Source organism: Apodemus sylvaticus, chromosome 3 (genome assembly GCF_947179515.1).
Source record: "Apodemus sylvaticus chromosome 3, mApoSyl1.1, whole genome shotgun sequence".
NCBI classification, from domain to species: domain Eukaryota; kingdom Metazoa; phylum Chordata; class Mammalia; order Rodentia; family Muridae; genus Apodemus; species Apodemus sylvaticus.
In genome coordinates, this window is record NC_067474.1 from 150,445,803 (window position 1) to 150,469,609 (window position 23,807).

A 23,807-nucleotide genomic window follows, 5' to 3' on the forward strand; every position below is an offset into this window, starting at 1 on the left:
CGTGTCCTGACCATGTTTCCCACTTCCATAGGAAGGAAGGGCAGCTCGGCTACATAGTACTATAATATATAGAAGCGCAGGAGCTGGCCGCGGCACCTGGGTGGGGCTGAGGCCCCCGAATTATTGCAGAAGGGAGGGGGCTCAGTGCTGGTGTCTCGCGGGGTGCTGTGCTGGCTGTGGGCAGAGATGGGCAGGGGAGGGGGCCGCCCTGTCCTCTGGGCTGGGGTTCCTTGGGCCCTGCCTCCCCCGGGATGGGGTTTCCTCACCCGGGGTGCTTTGTATGTGCTTTGAAGACCATTTTTGCATTGTCAGGAGTGAGGAAAAAAATATTCTGACATGGTAGAAAAAAAGATATTTACATACCCTGGTGGGCCGTAAGAGGGGTGTCAGCCTATGGTGATGAGCTCCCCAGACCCCTCCCATTCTAGCTGTCTGGGGGCTTGGGGGAGAACAGACCATGGCTGGGGGAACGAGGACCCCGACTCTGAAATTTGGTTGTCACGTGACCTCAGACAAGGCATCCTCTTCTCTGGGCACACCTATCTGGTATAAGAAGGGGTGGGTTTGGGGCTTAGGGGTCTGCCCCATGCTCCTGTTCCCAGCAGGGGCAGGGGTGGTAGGGATGGGCAGTGAGACATAAAACAGAGGCATCACAGCCATGAGAGGGGATGGCCGGGCAGTCACGCCCCACCTAGGGCGTCTCACGCTCTGCTGTGATCCTCTACGGAAGGTGGCCAGAGGGACTGGCCAGGAACCCTGTTTTCCTGTTGAGTAGCAGGAGGAGCCAGGCAGAGGCTGCAGGTGGCTCCCCTCCCAAAGTAGGAAGGGGTCCCGGACCTGAGATATAGCCATGGTGGGTTCAGCCAGGCTGGACGGTGGTCCTGCTGCTGGTGTGATTCGGAAGCAGTCTGGGCTCCAGCCTGCAGGCACTGTCTGATCCCCACAGGTCCTGAGCGCCGGGCAGTGTCAGCTCATATCCCCTGCTCACACTCTGTCACGCCTCTTCATTCATGACGCGTTATCTGTGGTCACACACGTGCGGCTCCTGCCCTAGTAGATATAAGCACACGCATGGAAACCTGCACACGTCTGTGCTGGGGCCTGACGGGGAACAGAGACATGATTACACATTGTTTCCATCAGCTGCCAGGACCTCGTGGAGCACCTCGTACCATCAACCCTATGCATGCATGCATGCACTCTCAGCTAGGTGAGTGATGTCACCATTGGCTTCTGGTCTCCAGGCTCTAGAAGACACAAGGTCCTGTGCCTGCCTCCAGAGGGCAGGTGTCCTCTCTACCTGGAGCACCAAGGTCCCAGGTGCCTGACCCCTGTCACTCTAGGTCCTGTGGTATTGCTCTGGGGCTAACCCTGACTTCTGGGGGGCCCGTGGAGCCCCTGACAGCTGGTATGACCAGTGCCAAGTGGCCATGGGTCAGAGATGCCGGCGGGGTCCCTGGGTGCTGCTCATCTGGGCTCTCATGGTCTGGATGCTTCCAAGGATCTTCTTCTGGTGGCCCATGAGGGTGATGCCAAGGGCACGCACATCCCTGTGAAGGAAGGGAGGCCCACTGGTTTGGCTTTAGGAGTCTGGGAGCTGGGAAGAGAGCCCGCTGCCCACCCCTGAACTGCTGTGGGATTGCCCCCGGCCCCGCCCCCTCTCACCCTCCCTGTCACTCACTGGGCATTCATGCGAAGCACCATGCCAAGGGAGGAGTACCCGCCAGCGGCAAAGTGGTCCCGATACCGGCCCATTCGGATGGAGTCCAGCCAGTCCCCCACAGTGAGATCCCCATTCCCACTGCCGCCTGCTCGGAGGTCAAAGCAGCTCCTGGCGAAGGCAGGGGGTGGGCACCTGGGAGCAGAGAGCTCTGTAAGAAGCTTGTTGGCAGGGCTCTGCCTTTGCTAAGGACATGGGCACTGGGCACTCTCCCCCCCCATTCCCAGTCCTACATAGAGGATTTACAAACGGGACTCAGAAAAGGGATCAGTAGGGCTGGTGCAGGGTTCTGGTACCTGTTGACGGTGGCTGTGGCCCTGAGGCTCTCAGGGCTTTGGACCAGGGCATCCAGAACGCTCACGACATGAGAGAAGCGGGGCCGCTGGGTGCGGTCCTTGTGCCAGCAGTCCAGCATGAGTTGGTGCAGGGCACGTGGGCAACCCATGGGTGCTGGGAGCCTATAACCCTCCTCCACAGAGCTGATGACCTTAGTGAGGACACAGTGCTGGGGCTCAGGCTGCGTTCCCTATTGAAGACCCACAGCTGCACCCCAACCCTGGGTCCCAGACTCACATCCTGGTTGGTCATGTTCCAGTAAGGCCGTTCACCATAGGCCAGCACCTCCCACATGACCACACCGAAGCTCCACACATCGCTGGCTGAGGAGAATGTGCGGAAGGCAATGGCTTCTGGCGCTGTCCATCGAATGGGGATCTTCCCTCCCTGGGACGGATAGGAAAAGGTTGAGGGGCTAGCTGGCCTTGTCCCACAGTCCCAGCCCACCATCCAAGAGCACGTGTTCTAGGGGAACCCAGCTCCCTGAGCCACTAGAAAAAAAATAAGCCAGACAAGCGTAAAGCGCCCTGAGAGCGCTTGCTGTGTTCCACAGAACACCTTAGAACATGGCTGGCCAACCCACTAAGCTAATAATTGTTAAAGCCTCGCCCATACCCCTGCTCACAGGAGGGTGTTGGCAACGTACCGCAGTGGTGTAGGCAGCTTCGGGGTCGTCCTCCAGAGCCCTTGAAAGGCCAAAGTCTGACACCTTGCACACCAGACGGCCATCCACCAGGACATTGCGGGCGGCCAGGTCTCGGTGAATGTAGCCCAGGTCTGAGAGGTAGCGCATGCCAGCGCCCACCCCTCTGAGCATGCCCACTAGCTGCACAATAGTGAACTGTCCATCGTGGGTCTGCAAGGGGACACAGAGTGCTGTGTGGGCTTTTTGGGACAGTGCCTGGCCCATGGCTGGGAAATCTCCCATGATGCCCTAGATGAGATCAGAAGTGACTGCAGTGGACAGAGTGAAGTGTCTGGGTGCTTACATGGGCTCCTGGATGTGTCTCCCCTAGGGGAATGGAGCCCAGAAAGGTTAAGTTCCCGGTCTGACAGCCCTCCGTGAATACCCAGAAGTGGAAATGTCACCACCTCCTCCCAGAGATAGTGCAGGTGGCATGGGACACCTTAGTGTGGAGTGGGGCAGTGGGGGGGGGGTCCTTACAACACTGGGACCCGAAAGCAGTTTGATCAACCAGTCCTTGGGATTCCCCCCTCATACCCGCCTCTTCCCCATGTATGTGAGATGCTAGCTCCAGTGGGGTGCAAGGTGAGTTCTCAACGGGCGGAACAGCAAGTGAGCATACCACACCTGTGTGGCTGGTAGTGATGGGTGTCCACCCTCCCCCTAGGCGGGGACAGACATACCCTGAGGAAGGCATCCAGAGAACCATTTTCCATGTACTCAGTCACAATCATTGCCAGGCGGCCTGGGCAGGGAAGGGGGAGATGAAGGTCTGGTGTGTGGGTGGCCAGGGCTGCTGATCAGGGACCACAAGAACATATATGCCCACCCAGGACTCAGGTCAGGTTTTAGGGTCCCACCGGGGTCCTGAGCTCTGAGCACTCCAGGGTCATCTAGGGACATGAGACATAGGGACAGGGTCAGGAAGTCCCAAGGGATAGACCTGATCCCTGTCTGCATAGAAGTGTCCTATTAGGGGAAGCCGGTCTTGACTGGCACTTACCACGGGTGACCACACCCTCAAGGTGGATGATGTTAGGGTGATCAAATTGGCCCATGATGGCTGCCTCGCTCAAGAAGTCTTGCCGCTGTCTCTCCGTGTAGCCAGCTTTGAGAGCCTTGATGGCCACAGGCACATCCCGCTGTCCTGGCACCTGCAGTCTCCCATAGCACACTTCTCCTGACTCCCCTGCGGGGCCCGGAAGGAAGAAGGGGCAGTGGGACCCATCTCCCGCGCAGGCCCGCTCTCTCCAAGTCTCCAGCACCAGGTGCTCCAGGGTGCTCCCACATCACCCCTCCCTCCCAGCCTCTGGGGCTCACCCGAGCCTATGATCTTCTCAATGTGGACCCTGGATGTCTCGATCTCTCGGGTAAAGCTCCGGCCTGCCCGACCTGGCTCCTCATAGGTGTGGGGCTCTGCAGAGAACTGGGTTTCTGGGAACTTCCCCGCGGGGTGGTTCAAGGGCAAGAAGACAGGTGGGGGTGCTGAGGAGTCAGAGAGAAGGGCCCTCAGTCTGGGCAGGAGGAAGTTCCCTCTCCTAATAGTCCCTAGGGGGAATCCCTAGATATGGTGCCAAATAGCAGGGACCCCACAGTGCTTATCCATAGTGCTTATCCCACAGTGCCTATCCCACAGTGCCTATCCCACAGTGCTTATCCCACAGTGCCTATTCCACAGTGCATATCCCACAGTGCATATCCCACAGTACTTATCCCATAGTGCCTATCCCACAGTGCCTATCCCACAGTGCCTATCCCACAGTGCCTATCCCACAGTGCATATCCCACAGTGCATATCCCACAGTGCTTATCCCACAGTGCCTATCCCACAGTGCCTATCCCACAGTGCTTATCCCACAGTGCTTATCCCACAGTGCCTATCCCACAGTGCATATCCCACAGTGCATATCCCACAGTGCTTATCCCACAGTGCCTATCCCACAGTACCTATCTCACAGTGCCTATCCCACAGTGCATATCCCACAGTGCTTATCCCACAGTGCCTATCTCACAGTGCCTATCCCACAGTGCCTATCCCACAGTGCCTATCCCACAGCACCTATCTCACAGTGCCTATCCCACAGTGCATATCTCACAGTGCTTATCCCACAGTGCTTATCCCACAGTGCCTATCCCACAGTGCCTATCCCACAGTGCCTATCCCACAGTGCATATCTCACAGTGCCTATCTCACAGTGCCTATCCCACAGTGCCTATCCCACAGTGCTTATCCCACAGTGCCTATCCCACAGTGCCTATCCCACAGTGCTTATCCCACAGTGCTTATCCCACAGTGCTTATCCCACAGTGCCTATCTCACAGTGCCTATCCCACAGTGCCTATCTCACAGTACTTATCCCACAGTGCTTATCCCACAGTGCCTATCCCACAGTGCCTATCTCACAGTGCTTATCCCACAGTGCCTATCTCACAGTGCTTATCCCACAGTGCCTATCCCACAGTGCCTATCCCACAGTGCTTATCCCACAGTGCCTATCCCACAGTGCCTATCTCACAGTGCCTATCCCACAGTGCCTATCCCACGGTGCCTATCCCACAGTGCCTATCCCACAGTGCTTATCCCACAGTGCCTATCCCACAGTGCCTATCCCACAGTGCCTATCTCACAGTGCTTATCCCACAGTGCCTATCCCACAGTGCCTATCTCACAGTGCATATCTCACAGTGCCTATCCCACAGTGCCTATTCCACAGTGCCTATCTCACAGTGCTTATCCCACAGTGCCTATCCCACAGTGCCTATCCCACAGTGCTTATCCCACAGTGCCTATCCCACAGTGCCTATCTCACAGTGCTTATCCCACAGTGCCTATCCCACAGTGCCTATCTCACAGTGCATATCTCACAGTGCCTATCCCACAGTGCCTATTCCACAGTGCCTATCTCACAGTGCTTATCCCACAGTGCCTATCCCACAGTGCCTATCTCACAATGCATATCTCACAGTGCTTATCCCACAGTGCCTATCCCACAGTGCATATCTCACAGTGCTTATCCCACAGTGCTTACACCACAGTGCTTATCCCATAGGCATAAACAGGAAGCCCATGACATGGCTCTGGTTCTGTGTTCTGGGTCTCTGGTTAATTCAGACATGTATGCTGTTCTCCGCTCCACCCCTAAGCCTCTGTGACCTTAACATCGCTCTTGGGGTGCTAATGCCACTAAGAAAAGGAGTTCACATGTGCCAGCTTTGCCTGAAGGTGGGTCACTAGAAAATGGCTCAAACTCCAGGGCTGCACTGAGCCCAGTGGGAAAGAGTATTCTGGCTGACGTCGATGGGCACAGTGCCAGGATGGAGACGGAGGTTCCCCCCCCACCCCCATGTCTCCCCTGCTTCCTGGAGTCTCTACAGGATCCTAGAAAGCTCACTGTAGCAGGGGGCTATTGTTCAAGACAGCCCAAACACCCACCAGAGAAATCATGCATGAACTATGTGTGAGTAGACGTGGCGGTGCCTTTCCCTGGCCAAAGAGCCTTTGGTGTCCCTTGGGGGCTGTCAGCTGGCAAGTGTGGGCGATCTCTGTGATAGCTAACCTTAGTCTCTGGGCCCTGCCCGGCCTGCACTGGGTCCTGCCGAGGTCAGGCTGCACACTCACCCTGCCCGTTCTGGTAATGCATCTTCTCCTCATCTGAGTCCTGGAAAGCCTTGCTGTAACCGCAGTGCCTGCATGGGGGTGGGGGTGAGGCGGTTGGTCATCACCCCGCTGGGACCAGGCCACCTTAGACCCAATCAGAAGGTGAATCAGGGTGCCCTTCTCCCCACAGGTTGCTCTTGTCCCCGAGTGAGTCTGCAGGGGAGGGTCCTTCGTCTTACATGCATAGACGGTTATAGATGGATAATCTACAAAATGCCCCCAGTGCAACTGACTGTCACACAGGCCACGCTTGTGGGGAGGCATGGCTTCAAGGCTTCTGGGCCACCCTCCAGCTCCCTTCCCATTCCTGGCCTCAGTGTGGGGCAGTGGCTGGATTGGCTGGGATGGGAGGGCTGGGCGAGGCTGGGTTGCGGCTGGGCTCGGGTTGTGTGTGGTTGGGCACGGCTGGATTGTGGCTGAGGAGAGCAACGGTGCCTGGGCTGTGGCTGGGGTGGAGCAGGGGAGCACCCACCTCTTCTTGCAGATGAGAAGCAGGAGGAGCACCACCAGGCCCGTGATGAGGGTCAGACAGATCCAGACGATGGTCCGAGTGTCGTAGCGGGGCCCTGCAGGACGGAAGGCCTTTGCAGCCGCCAGCCGGCTCTGATCCCACCCTACCCTGCACTAAGCTTCTCTTAAGAGTCCCTGCAGCTGGGCAGCCGGGCTTCCCACTACGGAAGCTGCTGGTTTCGAGGGACCGTGCTAGCCGAGTGTGCTGGTGACAATCACTTGCCCTCTTTTGACCCAAACCGAGAAGAGCTGAAAACCACCCACGCTGCCTGTCAATCTCACAGCACCAGGAGTGTGTTGAGAGATGTGAGTGCCGGCCTCGGGGGACCCTCTTCTCAGCCCTCCAAGGTAGAGCCTGGCACTATCTGCCGCTCACCAGAATCTCTTGCCACCCTCAGTCTCAAGGTGACCTATAAATACTTGGGACACACAGGTGGCAAAGGAATACCAGGTGGACACTTAACCTGTCCAGAAATGTGAGAGGAAGGCAAGTAGATCAGCCTTTAACTGCTGGGTTTCTGATTTTTAGCTTGTCAGAGTTTCTGATAAAAGACACCGGCCCCCGGACTAGTGTTTCCAACAAGGCCCCTAGGGATGTTAATGCTGTGGCTCATGGAGGCTGTGGAGAGCATGGATGTCTAAGAGATGTCTCTGGGACACCCATAAGGTCACTTGGCAAAGGCCCCACTCAGGCTCAGGAGAGGCCCACAGGTGACAGGACTGGGACTCACTTCCTGCTTATAAAGATCCAGCCCCACTGCACGGGATACTGAGATCAGGGGTCTCAAGGGCCCAGTCAGGTCAGGCCTTTCCCTGCTTGCCCTCCTCCTGGTCTCACCAGTGGGGCTTCTAGCCCTCCCCACTCCTTGCACTCACTGGGTTTCCCGGTTTCCACCTCCATGGCCTGGCTGAAGCGGCCACAGCCTGCTGAGGTGCGGGCTCGGACCTGGAACACGTAGCGAGTGCCGGGTTTGAGGCCTGACACGGTGGCGCGGGTGGTGACAGCCTTGAGGGTAGAGTAGCTTTGCATCTCCTTATCCTGCCCGAAGAAGGTGATGTCGCGACAGTGAGGTTGTGGGCTCTGAGCACCACCCCCCCACACTGAGCCCAGGACTCCCTGTTGGTTCCTCACCCACCCACCTCCGGGAACATTCTCAAACCTTCTCGAAGTACTTGATCTCGTACTCCAGGATGATGCCGTTGGGCTGCTCTGGCTCCTGCCACAGGAGTGACACACTGGTCTGCCCAGCCCGCTCCTGCCGGATCACCACCACCTGGGACGGGGCTGGGGTGGCAGCTACCCATCAGGCCCAGCATGGGCCATACCCAGGCCTCTGCCCAGTCTTTCCCAGGCTCTTCTGGGACCCCCAAGCTCAGCTGGTTGACCCTCCTCTTCCTCCTACACCAAGACAGTCTGCAGCCCCACACCCTGGAGAGGCACTGACTATGTCCTGGGTCATTCCTCGGGGCCAGTTTCAGGTCTAGTTACACCCAAGGCCACCACCCTAAGTAGAAGTCTGGATGTAGCGGGGACCTCAGCTATGCCTGAGGAAGGCCTCTGGTCTGGAGTCCTGGGTGGGACAGCGCAGGACAGCGAGGGGCAGAAGATGAGCAGGGATTCTTTGGTCACAGGAGGTGCCCTGTCCCCTAACCCTGGCTTTATCTGCAGATACTCTGTGCTCTCCCAAGTGTGCTTGAAGGCTGCATATAGCTGTACCCAAGGGCAAACAATGACGTAAGCCAGGGATGATGGCTCCCACCTGCAATCCCAACACTCGGGGAGGAGGCAAGATAATCAACGTGAATTCAAGGCCAGCTTGGACTGCAGAGCGAGACCCTAACAGGCCAGGTCTTCCTGTGCCTAGGAGTCCTGTTGCTCCAGCATGCCCGGGTCCTCACTGAAGGCAGGGACTACATACGATGGTGCCCAATACACGCTGCTGCTACTAGAGACTCTGACATGAAGAAGCAAGAAGTCCTACAGGGATAGCTGGAAAGAGCTGAAATGGGGGAGCTGGGTGTGGGAGCTCGCGCCTCTGCGGTGGCTTTTCTCTCTCACTACTCAGGACCTGCTAAGTCACAGCAGTCTCTGCAGGCTGCTCAAAGGAGGCCAGGGCTGGCAGGCAGATGGGCAGGGGGTACAGAACGGGGAGAGGTACCCACTGCATTTGGCCATGGTGCCAATGTGGGGACAAGACTGGTGGGTGGGGTTGAGGTAGCTCTCTGAGGAGAACCTTGTGAGGGGAAAGGTCTGTGGACAGAGACAGTGCCTGAGACCTGGAGTGGGTGGCAGTGGAGTAGTGGTGTGTGTGTCTCTCTCTCTAATCTGGGTGCTGTCCAGATATTTTGAGTTGTCTACTGTTCCCTCACCACAGGCCAGCCAGCCACCTGCTCTCATGCCCCTGCAGACAGGCGGCAGGGCAGGACTGTGAACCCAGGCACAGGTCGGTTGCTTTTGAATACTGCTGGACAGGAGGAAGGAAAGACGTGGGGAAAGGGTGTGTGTCCTGGACAGATGTCACTGGGCCACTGGAAGAATGGGTGCTGGACTCCCCTGGAGGCTGCTCACTGGGGTCCTGACCTCTACTTCCTATGTGGTAACAGGGGGTTTCTGAGCCATGCCTATATATGCTAGGGAGGAGATGGGGGGCATGGAGCTGAGGGTTCTGGGAATGCTCTAGAGTGACTAGTCAGAGAAAGCTGCTCCTGGCTGCTCATTAGGACCAGACTACCACCCTCTAGACAGGCAGGACTCCTCAGAGTTTGGAAGGAAAGAACCTTCATGGGCTGAATGCAGTCCGACTGACCGGAAATACGTGAATGGCCCCAGTCCCAATGTGGCCAAGCCCACCTGGCTCTGCACATAGACACTGAAGTGATGACATCTAGGACTGGGGATGTGGCTTAGCTGGTAAGGTGTTTGCCTGGCGTGCATGAAGCAGTGGGCTCGATACTGGGCTCTGCATAGGCTGGGAGTGGTGGTGCACATCTGTCACCTCAGCATTGAGAGGCTAAGGCAGGAGGGCTGCTGTGTGCAAGGGAGGCTTGGGCTTAAGGTTAGGCTCTGCTGACAGCTACTGGGCTGAGTGATCTCCCCTCTCTCTAAGCCTCCACAGGACGGAAGACAGGTAGCGTTACTTCCACTGCACAAGAGAGAAAGCAGAGAGATATATAGGCAGGGAAAGTTCTAGAATGCAGGCTTTTGACCCGCAACTGAAGACTGCCTCTGTGTTTTCTGGGGTACTCCCAGTCTCAGGAAGAATTCTGCTTTCCTATAGGCAAAAGGATCCCCTGCTCAGGTCCTGGTGGGAAGGAAGAGCCAAAAGAAACAATGGCTGGGGTGGGTGGGGTAGGGTGGAGTAGTGAATTGGGATCCCCAGAGCTGGTCCGCCTACCTGCCTGGTTTGTGGTAATGTTGACCACGGCGGCGCTGCGGGGCTCGGGGCTCAGGTTAGAGACACCGTTGACGGCCTCGATCCAGAAGGAGTAGTTCATGTGGGCCAGCAGGTTGGCCACCAGCAGGCTGGCCTGTGCCAGGCTCGTCTGCTGTGGAACGAATCGTGTTCCACTCCCACAAGCCTCACAGTGGCTCAGGGCCCAGGGGCAGCGGCGGCACACTGCGTTGTAGGTGATGTCACTGCGGCCACCTGGGTCCAGAGGAGGGGCCCACTCCAGGGTCACAGACGTTCCATTTACGCTGGAGATAAGGTTCACGGGTGCTGAGGGTGGCCCTGAGGGAAGACAGCAATAAGTTGGGGTGGAGCTAGCCCAGAACCCCCATCATATCTGGGGCCTCTTAACTAAAAAATTACATCTGTTCGGCCCTCCAGAAGTCTCAGGGCAAAGGCTGTGCCAGGATCTGAAATAGGAACCTGAGGTCCCATGCCATAATGTGTGTTCTTACAACCCCCACCTACAGTCGGAGGATCACTACACGGTTCTGGGTGTCCACAGGACCTACACACTATGTGTAAACTGCCTGGTCATGTCCACCGCTTCCAGTCCTGCACTCTTTTGCTAATAAGAATGTCACTGAGCAGTCTCTGCGGACCGGCCAGCACAGACTGTGAAGAGAGGGGGCAGGGGGCCTCTTGGTTGGGCCAATTGTGGAGCTGGGTAGAAGTGTCACAGGGGATGAGCTGGGGGTTTAGGCAGAGGACCCCAGGGCTTGGAACTCCAGGCTGGAAATCTTGGCCTTGAGAGTCCGAAGCACACACGTTCTCAGAACAATTCCTGAAAGGTTCTCAGGGTTCTTGAAGCATGCAAAGACTTTCCAAGCCAAAGGCACCAGACGCTGTCTTATGGGTTTAGGCTGGCAGGCAGCTTTGGGCCCTGTATTATGGTCTTGGGGAGAAGCCAGAGTCTAGCCAGATGTGGCCACGCGCCTGGGACTGGGGGCTGGGTTCACTTCATGAGGAGGAATTCTTTCTGTCCCAGCAGGTCCCACATCAGGACAAAGCCAAGTCTGGGCTGGCCCCTGTAGATGTGAGCCATTTCAATGACTGACCTGCCTGTGCAGGGAGCCTAGGGCTGGGTCAAAGGAGAAAGAGAGGAGAGGTCTAGGCAGCAGCTCCAGGGCAAAACTGTTCAGGCCTCTGTAGCAGGCAGTGACAGCAGGGGTCCCTGCCGAGCCCCTGGCCAGGAGAGGTTGAGGTTGCCATGAAGCAACAGCAGTGTCAGGAGTTTCCTACATTCCCCAGAGTCCTCCAGGCACACAGGGCACACGCACACAGAGCCATGTCCTCGTCAGACACAAGACACAGCTGAAAGACTGAGGTAAGCATGGAAGGAGCCTCTTTGGTGTCCCTGAAGAGATGGCGGGCACAACAAGACTCCAGGATGGGAAGCTTCCTGCTGTAGTCACAGACAGCCTTCCCTACATAGCAACTCACCCTGACTTCATAGACACCTAGCTCCAGAACCCCGGGCCTCCTAACAGGAGAGGCTCGAGGCAGTACTCACGGGTGCAGGCCGCCGAGGGTGGGTCCAAGGCCGCACGGTAGTAGCTGAGGTCACAACGGCAGGTCTGGGCCGCAGGGGTGGCAGAATGGCTGTGGGGTGGGCATCGGGCACACAGCTGGTCCCCGGGGGCTGACTTGTAGAATCCCAGCTCACAGGCTGTGGAGGAGAAGGCAGCTACAGGCAAGCTGGGTGCCCGCCAAAGAGCTTCGGGGTGGGACTCCCCTGAGCTTGTGTGTGTGTGTGTGTGCGTGTGTGCGCGTCCCTGAGCTTCTGTGTGTGTTGTGTGTGTGTTTGTATGTTTGAGTTTGTGTGTGTATGTGTTTCTGTGTGTGTTTGTGTATGTGAGTGTGTGTGTTTGTGTGTGTGTTGTATGTCCCTGAACTGTGTTTGTGTGTGTATGTGTTTGTGTAGGTGAGTGTATTTGTGTGTGTGTTTGTGTATGTGTGTGTGTCCCTGAGCTTCTGTGTGTGTGTCTGTGTGTGTTTGAGTGTGTGTTTGTGTGTGAGTGTGTGTGTATGTGTGTGTGTGTCCCTGAGCTTCTGTGTGTGTGTCTGTGTGTTTGTGTGTGAGTGTGTATGTGTGTGTGTGTGTGTGTAGAGCATTTGACTTCCACAGGGTTGCACAGAGCTAAGCTAGGACCTGGATATGAGTTCCAAACCCAAAATGAACACCCCAAAGCCCCACATCTGAGCTTCTCAAATCACCCACTCTCCTTGCCAGAGATTCTGACAGGGCCCCAGCAGCTGCCAATCACAGGGAGTGTGGCTAAAGCCATGGCTGTGTGACTTGGGCAAATGAGAAAAGACCCGTGCATGACCTGGTGCCAGGCCTGGACAAACAGGGACACGCCTCCATTAGAGCCAGCTCCCTAGCCCCGCCACAAACTCCAGGGTGGCAAAGCCTATGGCCGGGGTCTGATGCTTCATGCCTCAGTTAGCCTGACACCAGGACCCCGCCCCCTGTCACCTCTGATAGCTGCTTGTCTCCTGGATACCTTTTCTCCCGCTGAACCTGCCACCTGCTCCACCTCATCTGAGTGACCTTGGTAGCCTCCAGCAGGACCTCCAGCTCACCTGCCTCCTCAGTCAGTGCAGGGCTAGATCACTTAGGAGCAGGGCCCAGGAGCACGGCCTTTTTCAGAGCCAGGGGACATTCATGAATTGAACTGCCCCGCCCGCCTTACGCCATGTTGGGGAAGGAGAGGCTGGCAAACATGATTGAATCATACTCAGGAGGACAAAGAGGGTCCTGGAGAGCAGTGGCAGAAGCCCCCTCCCCAAGGATAGACGTCTGAAGGGTAAGATCAAGTCAGATAGCCTCAGGAATCCCTGCTGGCCCCACCTCAGCCTCCCATCCTCAGGCTACACTGGGCTCCAGCCTTTCTCACGTGTTACAGGCCCCAGGGCCTTTGCACATGTTGGGCTTTCTTCTGAGGGGGCCTTTTCTTGCCTATGCATGTGATGAACTCCTCTTCCAACTGGTCCTCTGTGACAGCATTACTGGCTCTTTCTATGTAACACACGGAAATGACGTGCCTGTTCCTGTATCTCCCATCGCCTGGCAGCATCTCCTCCAGGACTTTGAAGTCCTCATGGGCAGACCCTTGGGAGGTAAGGATTAGTCTATTCTGGAGCTGGTTCTTTGTGATGGCTCGAGAGGGTCAGGCGGACCCAGTGCCACCCAGCCAGGCTGCTTCCAGCTCTGTCACAGTGGAACTCCTCGGTCACGGGGACAGCCGCAGGCTCCCTGGATTCTCTCCAAGCTAAATCCCATTCTGGAAAAGCCAGTCCCCCAGAAAAGTTTTATTTAAGAATGTCATTTCAGAGCACGGTGCCTGTGGATGCCAATCGGATCTCTTTATTATTCAAGCTAAAGCCAAGCAAATTTCTCAAATTCTACAGTCTGGTGAGAAAGTTAGCCGGGGGAGAGGACAACTCTCATGTGGTTTCGGGGGCACGGTACTGCAGCATTGGAAGGGGCTCCGCAGCTGTTAGGTGAGGAGAAAAAGCACCTGCCCCATTCTAAGGGACCCCAAGAAGGTTCAGACTTGATTCCATTGGGGATCAGGGCACAGGGGGTGGGGGTGGGTAGAGGAATGTCTTGGGATCAGGCGGGACATAGGCTCCTGAGGCAGGGGGCTATCAAGGTAGCACTGTGAGCAGGGGGCTTGGCATCTCTATGCTGACCTGCAGTTGTGCCCTCACTGTGGTGGTCAGACCCCTGTGGTGGGCTGGCCCCTTCAGACCTATGTGCTGTCTCCCTTTACCCATTCCCCACTCTGGGCCCCTCTACTACAAACTAGATCAGAGGAGCTGGCTCCGCCCAGGGGACCTTCGGAGCAACTAGGGACAGACAAGTAATTCTGTGGGGCATCTTGGTGTGGCAGGGCATGAAAGGCATGTCACAATGTGACAGCCATCTGTAAAGCCCTTGGCTGTCAACAGCTCATAGCAGAGAAGGGTGGGCCTGGAGATGGTCTGGCTCTCTTGCTGGCACAACCCCTTACTTGGGCTTAGTGATTCAGGGTACATCATTGGGTCCTAGTTTCTTCATTTGCAAAGTGGGGGCAGCAGTAGAGGCAGTTTGGGGCTGCACCAGTCACCTGAGCATCGGGATCTGGTAGCACCTGGCACTGGTTGCTATAACTAGATGCAATCAGCAACTGTGATACAATGTTTCGCTTGTGTGTGAGAGGCTGTCTGTGCTGGGGATAGAACCCCCGGCCATGCACAGGCACAGCAAACACTCTGTTACTGTATTGCACCCCAGCTCACAGGACCCTTTGGCAGAAGAGGAAACACCCTCAGAGAACTGCAGCCTTTACCCCCCAGATTCTCAGCCCGGGGTGATGCAAAGCTAGTCTGGGGGGTGGTGGGGGGGAACCTTCCAGCTGGGCCCCTATCCAACTTTCCTCTGGTGTCAAGCTTAGAGGTGGCTGTGTCTTCCTGTAGCTCCCAGTTCCCTCTTGCTCCGAGAATACGTAATATGGCTATCACGTGTCAAGGCCAGATTAATCCACGCCTCGAAAATAAAATCATCTTTAATAAGAATACTAATCACCGGGCCTCAGGGAGCCCTGGATCCTGGAGGCTGGGCTATGAATTAGTGGCTGGGACAGATGGAGGCACTCCGGGCTGCAGTCTGGTCCTGCCCCGTGACCCAGGGGGTTTCCGGAGTGCTCCAGGCCCGGAGCTGCAGGCTGTGGGCCAGGAGAGGCCGCTGCCCCGCGGAGGGCTCCTTGCCCAGGTTGCCTGTCAGGCCGGCAGCTGCCTGCAGCCTCAGCCACCTCTCTGCTCCCCCTGCATGAAGCCCGAGATTTGACAAATAAGGTGCCCGCCCGTGGACGACCAAAGGAAATTAATTCTAAATCAGATTTTAAACACAGGCAGGAAGGCAAAAGCACTCCTCGTCGTCCCTGCTCCCCTCCGAACGAGCCTCTGATATTTATAGAAAGATGATTAGGGCCCCCGAGGGTGATTTACATTCGCATCCAGGTGACTACGGGAAGGACAGCAACCAGGACTGAAGAGTTTCAGACTCTCCCTGCTGCTCAGGGGTTGGGGGTGGTGCTCCAAGGCCCCTCTGCTGGAGGAGTTGGGGGAGGGGACGCATGCAGGCAAGGGACTAAAGAGGTCACTGAGTACTACCTGATCAGGGGATGCTGGAGATCGACGGATCAGAGGTCTGCCTACCTACCACACCTTCCTGTGTGTCCCTGGACCAGTAAGTTTACCTCTCTGGGCCTCTTTCCTTCAGTGCTAAACTGGACCAGCTATATACGGCTTTGGTATTTCCCCCAAAAGTTTCTGAAGCCGGAAAGAAATTTCACCTAGTCGCCTGAGGAGCCAAGTGTCATGGAAGAGTTTACAGTCTCCTGAGACCCAGGCGAGGCTACTGGCCTGGCTCCCTCTGGGTTCCACACTGAGACTGGTGATGCAGACACATCTGCCACCAGCAGGGCTAGGAGATGTCCCTCTACGTGGGTCACAAACCGGAGGCCCATCCCCAACTCTGCGCCTGCAGTGCACTGTGAATTGATATTTTTTATAAAACCTGTAATTATCTTGCAACTAGCATAATTATGTTGCATTATGATTTAAATGTAAAACTCAAAACACACTGCGGTTCCCTAACCCTGCCCCGTGTGTCTTTGTTATTTTTTATTAATGGGCTGCCAGCAGCAGCAGGCAGTGAGCTTGGCCTTGGCCTCTCCCAGACTCTGAGGAATTCTCACCAAGAGCCCTGCCCCCCCCTCTTCCCCACCTGCTCCAAACAAGGGAACTTCCCAGTTGTCCCCGCAGGCCTGGCTTGTCTTGGTGCACAGGGACTCACTGGTGGCATCTCAAGCTTGAGGTGGGACTGAACGGGTGTCACCAGTCACCAGTCAGTGTGCCTGATCATTATGACAGTGTTGTACCTATCACCAGGAGCCAGAATGTGGCAGGAGGGTCCTGAGGGTGGAGGGGGAGCCCGGGCTTGGGGGCAGGGTAGCCTGGGATCAGATCCACTCCGCTGCTACTCATGGCAAAGGGCCTCAGGTTGTCTCATCTGCAAAATGGGAGTGTGGCGCCTCACTTAGAAGACTGTCATAAGGATGGGGACTTCCCAATGGTGGGGTCCTCCTGCCCTGATCTCTGTGACCTGAGCACACAGGTGATCAAGGGAAGAAAGAACATCAGAGCTAATGTGTTAAGGGTATTTATTAAAGTCCCCAAATATGGCCAACATTGGAAAAACTGTCACGGTTTTTCCGTGACACGGTTTTGAACTAGTGTGTTCTCCCAGTCTATAGGAGGTGTCTGAGGACAGGCTCGCGTGCGTCCCGTGATTGCTACACAGGGAGGGCCCTCCCTGGACCCTCTGCAGTCAGAACTGAAATTCTCTATAGCCAGGCTTGCCTGTGCCCCGATGGCAGAGGGGCCATGTGTCCAGCCCCGAGGGGATCCAAGAAGGGCACAGGGAAACCAGGCTGAGCCCTGCACCAGCTGGTATCCCAGCTGGTGCCCACAGAATGCCCCTAGGCACTTGTTCTCAGCAGGGCAGGCTGCAGAGTCCCACCACCGACCACATGTGTGCACATGCACACACACATATGCACACACATATGTTCACACACACACACACACACACACACACACACACACACACGCAAGCAAGCAACACAATGCTTGGCCCTCCCTTGGCAATTAATGTCTAATCTTGGTACACCCAGGTACTCAGCTGGCCCCAGCAGGACTTTGCAAGCTCCCCCAAACACAGGCAGCTGGGGTCTGGGACAAGTCCGGCCAAGCCTGTTCTCCTTGGGTGGTCCTGTTGGAATGTCCCCTCCCTGTGTGTCTTTACCCAGAGCACAAACTCTACTTCCCTGCACTCCCCACGTTGGAAGGCTGGTGATTTTCAGCTTAGAGGCCAGAGCCAGAGCCCAGATTCTAGCTTTCTACTCCCTGGCTGTGTGACCTTGGGCAAGCTGCTTCTCCTCTGCATATCTTCAAAACCAGGACAGCAACAGCCCCGCTCCTTTCGGTGGTGACGGGGACTCAGTGAGTTAATACTTCACTCAATGAAGTATATTCTTTTCTGAAGGCCCTAGGACCACAGGCAGTGTCATTTCCAAACCTTGGGACATGCCTGATGGCATACCCGACCACACGGGGCCCCTTCGACAATGTCAGAGGACGGGCCACAAGGCTGTTACCCGGCCCCCCAGATGCCCTGTGCATCTGCTGACAGGGAGCCAGATGGCGGCCGCGGCGGCGGGGGATGGGGGGAATGGCATCTTGCACACCAGCAGCCCTGCCGATAAGGAGCCACCTGCAGCCCACCCAGCCACCCGGCCAGCCTTGAGTTTCACTCACCCATGCAGGCGTCACGCCGCTCCTCATAGCCAGCGCTGCACACGCACTTGCCGATGGGCACCAGCCATTCGCCCTCGGCACTGCAGTACATCTTGGGCGTGTCGCGCTCCTCTGAGTGCCGCACGCACTGGCCTCGAACCTCAACCAGCGAGGACGAGTCGGCCCCGGTCACTGCCTCCGAGAAGGCCGCCAGGTTGCGTATCATGGCGGGGCACTTCTTGTAGTAGATTCGGAGTGAGAGGATGGCGAGGCAGGCACCTATGTCCTGGAAGGCCAGGTAGAAGCCGCGCTTGCTGAGTGGGCCCACGCCACGCACCTCCGTGTTCAACTTGAGCCTCCGCACGCCCAGGTCGGCGCCCGTGAAGCTCTCATCCGCCGCGATGGTGTCGATCTTGAGGAACTGGCTCTCCTGTGTGCTGGCCCCCAGGTCCCGGTCAGACTCCAGGTAGTGAAGGTTGAAGGTCTCCTTGCAGGTGCCCAGCACTCCAGGGATGCTATTGCAGTCACGCAGGGTGAATTTGATCTCGGCGTAGACGCGCCTGGCGCCGTCCCGAGGCACCCAGCTTGTACGCAGCCAGTTGTTTTGGTTGGGACTCATGACGTTGCACACCTGGTACGTGTGGATGGGCCGGAAGGACTCGTCCACCTCATTGATGGAGTCCCACTGTGGCAGAGAGAACACAATCGGCTAAACTGGCTGCCTTTCCCCTGCATAGACACTGGGAGAAACACTGGAGAGGACATCCCTCTGGGAGGGCGGTCACCACTGCTCAGGGCCAGGCACCTGCAGATGAATCCTTAAGTCATGCCTACCAAGGTATTACTGACTTACAGATGTGGGGCAGAGGCAGATAGATGTATGTCACCATGAGCTAAGACTGGCTTGAGCCAGACTCAAGGAAGAACTACCTCCTATTTCTAAATGGCTTTTCCCATCATTCCCAGGGTGAGGTCTTGCTTGGACAAGCAGGTGAGTGCAGTTTCCCATTGAGCTACTAAAGGGACCCCCTCCAGTGTAAGAAGTGGTGCCCCCCCTCCCTGCTTGTACCCTACCTCAAATCTCTCTCTCTCTCTTTGTGGCTGCTTGCTGAATGACTCTCTGATCAACTGGTCAGACTACCCTGGGGTAAGGGTCTCTCGTAGCTCAGGCCGGCCTCAAAGTCACTATGTAGTCAGAACGAACCTTGATCTTTGTTTCTCCCGTGCTGGGGATGGAACTCAGGGCTTTGTGTGCGCTCTACCGAATGAGCTTCTGCTGTTCTTGGCTTGGGACCCCGGGGCTGGCCTGGGCTCCCCTCGGGTCAGAACAAGGCTGTGGGAAGTTAGGTGTTACTGTTTCCACCTGGGCCTACCTGAGTGAGGGAAACAGATAATCCGAAAACCCCACAGAGCCGAGAGAAAGGCAGCCGGGGAAATCTGCCAACCACTTATCAGATGAGACATTAATATCCATAACAAATAAAGAAATACATCTCAACAACAGAAAACTAACAGTCCAATTAAAGAAAAAAAGGAGCAAAGGACTTAAAAAGATGTTTTTCTGAAAAAGATACACAGATGGCCAAACAGCACAAGAAAAGACACTCCACATCGCTAACCACTGGGGAAATACAATCAAACCCACAGCCAGAGCCCCACTACGCAGCCGTTAGATATTTAAACAGGAGCGAGGTGCCGGCGAGGGATGCGAACTGTGCAGCCGCTGTGACCAACAGCGTAGCGGGGATCTCAGACAACTGAATTACACGAGGCAGCAGTTCTAAGAGTGTATCGTCTTGATGAGATGCCTGCGTACCCGTGCTCATGAGGAGGACGGGCAGCCCGTGTGCTGCTGACTGTGGTAAGTGCTTGCCCAGCACACAGCATCCCCTGGGTCTGATCCTCACCACGGAAAACACACAAAAAATCCTCAAGTAGATAGGGAAAAAAACCCACCTGCCTACTAACAGATAGAGAAACCAGCACATACAGACAGTGGAATATTATTCAGCCTTAAAAAGGAATGGGAGCCTGATATCATGTTAGGACATGGGTAAGCATGTATGTGTACACACATACACATGTGCATGTGTATGAGTGTACACTTGTGATGGTGTGCTCACCCATATGTATGGAGACAGATCACCATGCCACCTGCTTTCACCGTCTACCACATGCCTTTAGACTGCTCTTCCCGAAGGTCCTGAGTTCAAATCCCAGTAACCACTTGGTGACTCAAAACCATCCATAATGAGATCTGATACCCTCTTTCGGTACGGTATGTCTAAATACAGCCACAATGTAGTTACAAATGACAATAAATAAATTAAAAAAAAAAAAAGGACAGGGTCTTTCACTGAAATTGGACCTTGCTGTTTTCAGCTGGTGGTCAGCAGGTCCAGCAATTCTTCCACCCCGCCCCCTCCGTCACCACCGCCTCCGTGCCAGAGTGTCAGGTGCACACTTAACCATGCGAGGCTTTTGCTGCATGTGCTGGCAAGTTCTAACTCAGGTCTTCGTGCTTACACAACAAATAGTCTTACACACCGAGCCACCTCGCCAGCCCCACGGGTGAGTGCCAGAAGCGTGCTTAACCAAAGAAGCCACAGAGAGATGGACCGACACTGCCCCCTTCTCATCCCACGGGATGGCATCCGGCCGTTAGGTCAGTCTGAACCATAGAGATGAGAAACAGTGATGGTTTCTAAGGGCTGTGTGTGCGTGTGTGTGTGTGTGTGTGTGTGTGTGTGTGTGTGTTGGGGGCTCAGGGGGTACGTATTACTGTCCATGGGTACAGCATTCTGGCTTGCAAAGATAAAAAGTGTTCTGGAGCAGGGTGGGCTGGAAGGTGGTGACGGGATGTCACATAGCAACGGGAACGTATTCCAAGACCATGGAACAGCGTGGAAAGGGTGGTTACGGTGGGAGATTTTGTGTGTTTTACCATGATAAGAAAGAAGGGTGTGTGTGTGTGTGTGTGTGTGTGTGTGTGTGTAGCTCAGTGGTAGAGCGCTTGCTCTGCATGTTTGAGGGTCTGGGTTTGATCCTGATCCCTAGTACCATGGCTATCACCACACCTTGTTCAAAAGTGGATTCCTGACCACACCAGTAAAGCAGTCACAGCTCAAGGGACCTGAAATCTAGGTGTGTGTGTGAGAAAGGGGGGAGGGGGAGAGAGGAGAAGGGGGAGAGGAGTAGGGGGAAGGGAGAGGGAAGGAAGAGGAAGAGGAGAGGGAGGGGAAAGGAGAGAGAAGGAAGGGGAGGGGAGGGGAAAGGGGAAGGGAGAATGAAGGGGAGGGGAAGGAGAGAGGAGGAGGAGGGGAAAGGGAAGGGGAGGAGGAGGGGAAGGAGAGAGGAAGTGGAGGGGGAAGGGAGAGGGAGAGGGAGAAGGAAGGGAGAGGAAGGGGAGGAGTAAAGGAGGGGGAGGGGGAGGAGAAAGGGAGAGGGAGGGGGAGGAGAAAGGGAGAGGGAGGGGGAGGAGAAAGGGAGAGGGAGGAGGAAAGAAGAGGGAGGGGGAGGAGAAAGGGAGAGGGAGGGGGAGGAGGAAAGAAGAGGGAGGGGGAGGAGAAAGGGAGAGGGAGGGGGAGAGCTGCTGCCCCCCCCCCCCCCGATGTGGCATTTGCCAGCAGCACCCTGGGTGAAGCATGGACTCTATGTAGGTGCAGAGAAGAAGGGGAGAACCCTGGCTCCCTCAAGCCCACGGCTGCCTAGCTCCAGCTAGGGGCAGGAACAGGGCTGAGTCCAGAGGACCTCAAGGAACTGCTGGGGCTGAGGACAGATGGCCATGCCCAGACCTGTGACTTTCTCTCTGCTCGGCAGGAACTAAGGATCTTCTTACTTCTGTCCTGGAGGAGGGGGCTTGAAGATCCCCTCCTCCCGAGACTCCATTAATCTGTGGGTCAAGTGAACTTGCCCTATGAGTGGTACAGCAGGGGTCCTGAGTGTCCCAACCCCTTTCCTGCCTGCCACAAGCCCCTCCATCTGGCCTCGTTTCCTCCCGGCTGTGTGGTCTCCAGCCCAGTCACCCCCAGACAGGCCTATCTCCACTTGGCTGGGAGGACGCCAGGAGAAAATGCCTACAGAGTGCTGAGCTCAGGCCTGGCACAGGAAGGCACTCAAAGAGCAGGGCACAAGTGCCCCGCTGCCCCGCCAGCACAGCCCTGGCCTGCTGCAGAGCTGCGGGACCATCAGACCGAGGCTCTCACCCACGGGGCCTCTGAGAATTTGGCCTCACTTGTAAGAGCTTATGCTTGATGCCCCGCCGCCCCACGCTGCAGCCCCAGCCCCAGGCAGTAGTGTCACATCTGGGGCTAAAGTTATTGTCACAATTAATGGAACACCAAAGAGCCTGCCAGATGCTCCCTGTCTGTTTCCTGCCAGGGGCCCAGATAAATTAACCGGCTTGATCAGAGGCCTCTCCAGCTGTCCCCACCGGTGCCAATGGCCCCACCCTGCCTGCCAGCCCCAGAGTGAGGGCAGATGACTGCAGTGCCTGGGTCCCTGGAAATAAATGCAAGGGCAACTCAGGGCTATTCCCACCCAAGCTGCCCCTGCAGCTGGCCCCTCATGCTGACCCCTAACCCCGCCTTGTTCTCTTCCTGGAACAGGGCAGGGCAAAGCAGCTGTGCAGCTCCGGGTTTGTTCCGTTCCTTCTCTGAGCCGTGGGTGTTTCAATTTTGAATGCCTGCTCCTTCCAGCTACTCCAGGGCACGGTGAGGGTCAAGGGAGATATGGGCAGTAATATGCCCCCTCCGCTAGGGCAGTCTACACTCCAGCTGCTCAGTGCCAGGCAAGATACAGGACGCCCCAGTGGGTGCGGAAATAAGGAAGACTCAGCCTGGTTCAGTACATGGGGTCTGGGCTGAAGGGGAGTAGCTCAACCTCTCAGAAGCTTCTGGCTTCTCATTGGCCGAAGGCCCTTTCTATGAGTCACCCTATGTCACAGCACAGAGAATGTTCTACGATCTTATCGTTATAAATGAGGAGGGGAACAGCCTGTGTCTTCCCACTGGTGCCATTGTGGAGCCTGGCACCTCTGCCTCCAGCTATGTTCTGCCCAAGCCGGATTGCCCGCTCTCATGCCACACGCAGCCCAGAGGGGCATTGAGCAAGCTAGAGAGAGAGAGAGAGAGAGAGAGAGAGAGAGAGAGAGAGAGAGAGAGAGAGAGAGAGAGAGAGAGAGAGCTGGGCTGAGCATCACGAGTCAGCTCTAAAGGCTCGTCTCCTGGCTGGGCAGGCGGATCAGCAGAAGGCCCCTGGACAGGAAAGGACATGTATGCACTCCCTCTGACCCCCTGCTCCGACCGCTCAGTTCAAGATTTGGATACATGTAGTGCATTCCTCTCTGGGAAACTCCCAGCTCCAGACGGAGGACAACCTTGACTCAGTGGACAATATGGATACACCCTCGCCCCTTACAGGGAGGTCAGACGAGCCCTCAGCCCCTGAGGTGGGTATGGGTTCTACATGGGCTCCAGTTCTAGACAGACCTGGGTTCGAGTCTTGCTTACCACCAGAGAGCACTGAGCCTCAGCAGTCTCACCTGTGGAATGGGCTAGCATCCTGCCAGGACATGCTCCCAAGGTGATGTGAACATGAGATTTTATCATTATTTTGTAAATCTCAAAAGAGAAGTGTGAAGAGGCCACACACGTGCCTACCACACCATGAACAGCAGAGCCTTCTGTCACCAGGTGTCCCCAAAGCAAATCCAGGTTCTTATTAACCTAAGGGCCAAGTCCCTGGTTCTGGGTCAAACCAGGCCCATCACAGGCCCTTCCTGGGGACAGCCACGCTGAGCTGCATTTCTCGGGTACCCGGCCTCTGCCCTCAGAACTGCAGGCTACAGCTCTGGGCCTGGAGAATCATGGCATTCGGGCTTGGCCCTGCCAGTTCCCAGAATGCTGTGCTGGGCGGGTAGCTGATAGCTGTGGCTCAGCTCGCTGCTGCCCGTGATGAGACCCCCAGAGAGGCAGAGCGGAGATCCATCCTGATCCCCAAGATGAAAACCTCCCTCAAGGTAAAAACTGGGTCCCTTCCCAGGTCTGAATGGTGCCACTGTCATCATTGGGACATGTCCCCAGGGCCATGGAAGCCTGGCTG

The 23,807-nt window shown here is 56.2% G+C and overlaps 1 protein-coding gene across 1 annotated transcript in view; it reads right to left on the reverse strand.

Moving 5' to 3' along the window:
* Positions 1-1,033: 1,033 nt before the first annotated feature.
* Epha8 (EPH receptor A8) overlaps positions 1,034-23,807 on the reverse strand; it is a 28,002-nt gene continuing 5,228 nt past the window's right edge. Inside the window, exons 3-17 of the mRNA XM_052175708.1 lie at positions 17,727-18,390; positions 11,872-12,027; positions 10,305-10,640; positions 8,070-8,194; positions 7,786-7,948; positions 6,872-6,965; positions 6,361-6,428; positions 4,062-4,226; positions 3,745-3,930; positions 3,425-3,486; positions 2,703-2,912; positions 2,294-2,443; positions 2,017-2,207; positions 1,682-1,855; positions 1,034-1,550 (exon numbers count right to left, since the gene is read on the reverse strand). Coding sequence (XP_052031668.1) covers positions 1,436-1,550; positions 1,682-1,855; positions 2,017-2,207; positions 2,294-2,443; positions 2,703-2,912; positions 3,425-3,486; positions 3,745-3,930; positions 4,062-4,226; positions 6,361-6,428; positions 6,872-6,965; positions 7,786-7,948; positions 8,070-8,194; positions 10,305-10,640; positions 11,872-12,027; positions 17,727-18,390 — 2,859 coding nt within the window. The 3' untranslated portion in view covers positions 1,034-1,435. The remainder of the gene's footprint in view (positions 1,551-1,681; positions 1,856-2,016; positions 2,208-2,293; positions 2,444-2,702; positions 2,913-3,424; positions 3,487-3,744; positions 3,931-4,061; positions 4,227-6,360; positions 6,429-6,871; positions 6,966-7,785; positions 7,949-8,069; positions 8,195-10,304; positions 10,641-11,871; positions 12,028-17,726; positions 18,391-23,807) is intronic.